A 3,595-nucleotide genomic window follows, 5' to 3' on the forward strand; every position below is an offset into this window, starting at 1 on the left:
GTCAAGTCATCTGAGCGCAGGAGATTTGTGTTTGGGAAATAAACACCACATTGTGCTGGGATCCCCATCCTGGGCAGCCATAAGCACACACACTTTCTGCAGATCCATCTAGGAGCTGCACTAAGCCACTGCAGAACTAAGCAGAAACACACAGGGCTCGTTTCGCTAGACCTAGGAGACTTAAGAGAGTCAAAGACTGAAGAAAGTCAGCCTTGAGCAGAATTAATTGTTTAATCTCTGTGCCCAAACAACCCCAGCAGCCCAATCCGGGCAGCTTACCTACAGCATCCGCTCCCAGAGCCTGCAGCATGCGGCACTCGGCAATGGTTTCATAGCAGGGACCAGCCAGCAGACAGTACACTCCTTCTTGGATGAAGCTCAGAAAACCCAGCTCCTGCGCGCTCTCCCTTGCCAGGCTAAGCAGATCTTGTTCATAAGCATCTGACATGCAGGGAAACCTCACTCCAAACCTGCAAGGCAGTAAAGGGCACAGCCATGCTGATATTGCTACTGCTACCTTCCCTCCACCAGAGTTCAGGGATGCTCATCCTTTGGAGAAAAGGGAAAGGTTAAGGGCAGACCTGCCATGGATGCAATCTCTCTCATCCCAGCCTCGTCATTAGGTAATTCTGCCATCATGACATTCCTGCCAGATCTAATCACCCGAGACCCTCAGCATGCAGAGGTTATGGCTACTGGAAGGTCTGGCATTGCTTTTCTACTGCACAAAGCCTTCTGGAATGGTTTTTCCAAGGACTCCTGTCTCCAGGGAGCAATGATGGCCAGTTCTCTCTCCCCAATAACTGTCCATGGTGACTTTTAAACATTGCCCATCAGAGAGCCGCTGCCCTTTCCATCTCCCGCACAACACCCTGCAGAGAGGCTCCCTGTGACACCGAGTCCCAAAAGCTGCCCCAGTGAGGGACTTTAAGCCAGGCCTGGTGGAGCATCAGTTACTACATTTAAAGGCTCATCGCAGTAGGCAGCTTCTAAACCAGGCTTACAGCCAGGGATGCCTGTACCACAACAGCAAGGGCTGTCCTGTCACCACATTAACACCCACACACTTGAAACAGTTGGATGCACTGGACAAGTCATATGAGATTTGAGTCTTTGCCCTTTACTGTCTATGCTAGACCAGTTTGAAGGGCCTCAAGGAATGATGTTCTTGGGAAGGCAGATGAATCAAGCTTGCTAGTCAGAAGATGCATCCCAGGAAAGAGCATCCAAATTCTGGATTTGGTCCTGGCATGGCAAGAACACACCAAACAAGCTTGGAGATTCTTCTAGGACAGAAGTGCAATTCAGTTGCCCATTTGAGATACCCCAGTAAGTTCTGTCTGCCCCTCAGCTGCCCATCCAGAGCAAGTACACATCCTGTACATCTTACAGCACCTGCCAGCCCCAGAAAATGGATATTGGATACTCAGAGTGTCAGATGGTATTAGATGTCTACATTTAGGCAACAGCATCCCATTCCTACTCTTCTCCTTTGCAGGCAAATGGGGAGAGTAGCACATGGTGGAGCTCCAGGGGCATATTTTAGGTCACCTTCATCCTGTGCTTCAAAGCTGGGTCTCTTGCTTGCTTTGGATCTTAAGGTAACAGCTCGGTCCTGTTCCTGCTATTGACTCAAGGAGAGCAGAGGTAGATGGCCAAGACTGGTGTGCTGCTGCTGAGGAAATCTGGAAAATAACCTGCCAGCCATGCTCACCAACTCAGTTCAGGAGGAGTGGACCAGGTCCCTCATCTAGGCTATTAGAGCTCCTGCTTGTTTTCATGTTGTTCCAGCTGAATGTTTAAGGCAGTAGGTGGCTTATTTTATGTTTATAAACACTAAAGTGTTATATAAATAAAAACCAAACTTTCCCATCTGGTCTAAGGTAATGAGTATTCATCACCATGAAAACTGCTTCTCTCTCCTGAATGATGGTCAGCAATGCAGAAGTCCATCTCTAATTTATTAAATTCAGTCCTCAGATTCTTGCAGCATATTCCCTTTCCAGATCACTTCATTACCTCTAGTTTTACTCCATTGTGCTTAGATAAATCCTTCCCAGTGGCTGAGCCAGCTGATTTTAGGAGGAGTTTGCTCAGCTAAAGCTCTGCAAGACTTTGAAAGCTGATTCATAAAGACCTTTTGCCCATTTTGATGCCTTGGTCAGCACTACAAAAGTCACCGAGCACTGCAGTCTTCACCAGGAAGCTAGTTTTGAGAGGCAGTGCTGCCTTTGAATGCTGTCCCGATGCAGTTATTTTTGATTGGCGTTTCTCCTCTTCCAGAGCAATTATGCAAGTCCAGAGAGCTTTAAACATTCCTCCATGTGGCTTCTGTGCTTTAGATCATTCCTTCAACCCACATCAATACCTATGAAGATGTAAAGATGTTCCACTTCAGATGGGTACTGTCCTCTTGCCATTTGAATCGCAGAACAGTGTTTATTTCTGCTGAGGCAGTTGCTAGCACCTTTCAGATTTCTTCAGAAGCAGGAGCCAGATGTTGGCTACATCAGGAAGGAGCTAACTGGAAGCCGGGCAGACCACCTTACTCTCAGCCAGAACTTTCTTTTCAGAAAGATCTCAAGACAGTCCAGATGCTTGCCCTGCAAACACATCCATTTTTCAAGATGAAGGTACCAACCCAACAGATTTAACCATCTCGTTGTTTAAACTCATTCTTTGCCCAAACTACCACCTCCTTCACCACCTCCATTGCCTGTCCTCTGGCTTCACACAATTGGCTTTCATCTGGCTTCTCTCCTGCCAGCTTGGTTAGGAAGTAATTCTTGCTACTGTTATCTCCTTATCACAATCCAGCCTCTTTCTTTCCTGCCATATGGCTCTTGACAGCCCTGGATCTTTACTGCTTCTATGTTGACTTTCCCGACATTTGACGTGGTCTTCTTTGTTCAGCCTGAATTTCCAGTGGATGTGTCCTTTCTAGCCCCATCCGAGAGCCAAGAGGCTTCTTTTCGTAAACACTGGTCCATCTGGCATGTCCCCTCTCAGCACTATGACCTTGCTGGTGCTGGTTGCCTTCCACCCTACCAGTCTGATGGTGCCTTGGAAGGGTTTTAGGATCATAGACTACTTTGGGTTGGAGGGAAACTCAAGGTCTTTAGTCCAACCTCCTGCTCAAAGCAACTCTGTCCAGTGGCAACTGTAGTCCAGGGGTGAGGACGTGTTTTACAAGCACCTCTGCACCATCCATAGGGTAAAGATCCCGCTACACAGCTAGTACAGGAAACCTGATTTCCCAGCTCGACCAGCAGCAGGTCACTCTTGTGGATCTAGAGGTCTCCCAAGAGGCTGCCACGACAACCAGATCCCATCATACTGATGCCTTCAGTGAATACGTAATGTTAACAAAGGCACCCCAGGTTAATGACCTGGATACAAAAGTTAGAGTTTTTATCTTTGCTCTGCTACAAACTTACTGCCTGGCCTCTGTTGTATCAGTTCCATCACACCAGAAAGGGCTGTTGATAAATACAGTCTGGAGACACTGCAGTTCACCAGACTGCTCAATTAAGAGGAACTAGTAGAGAGAGCGCCTGACAAGAAGAGACAGCAGCGGCTCTCTTTAGCCGACAGT

At 47.7% G+C, this 3,595-nt stretch overlaps 1 protein-coding gene across 1 annotated transcript in view; it reads right to left on the reverse strand.

The window, feature by feature from the left end:
* Positions 1-3,595, reverse strand: part of PNP (purine nucleoside phosphorylase) — a 15,002-nt gene that overhangs the window by 841 nt on the left and 10,566 nt on the right. The window contains exon 5 of the mRNA XM_009695994.1: positions 280-470. Within this exon, the coding sequence (XP_009694296.1) occupies positions 280-470 (191 nt within the window). The remainder of the gene's footprint in view (positions 1-279; positions 471-3,595) is intronic.

Source organism: Cariama cristata, unplaced genomic scaffold (genome assembly GCF_000690535.1).
Source record: "Cariama cristata isolate BGI_N322 unplaced genomic scaffold, ASM69053v1 scaffold12462, whole genome shotgun sequence".
Taxonomy (NCBI): domain Eukaryota; kingdom Metazoa; phylum Chordata; class Aves; order Cariamiformes; family Cariamidae; genus Cariama; species Cariama cristata.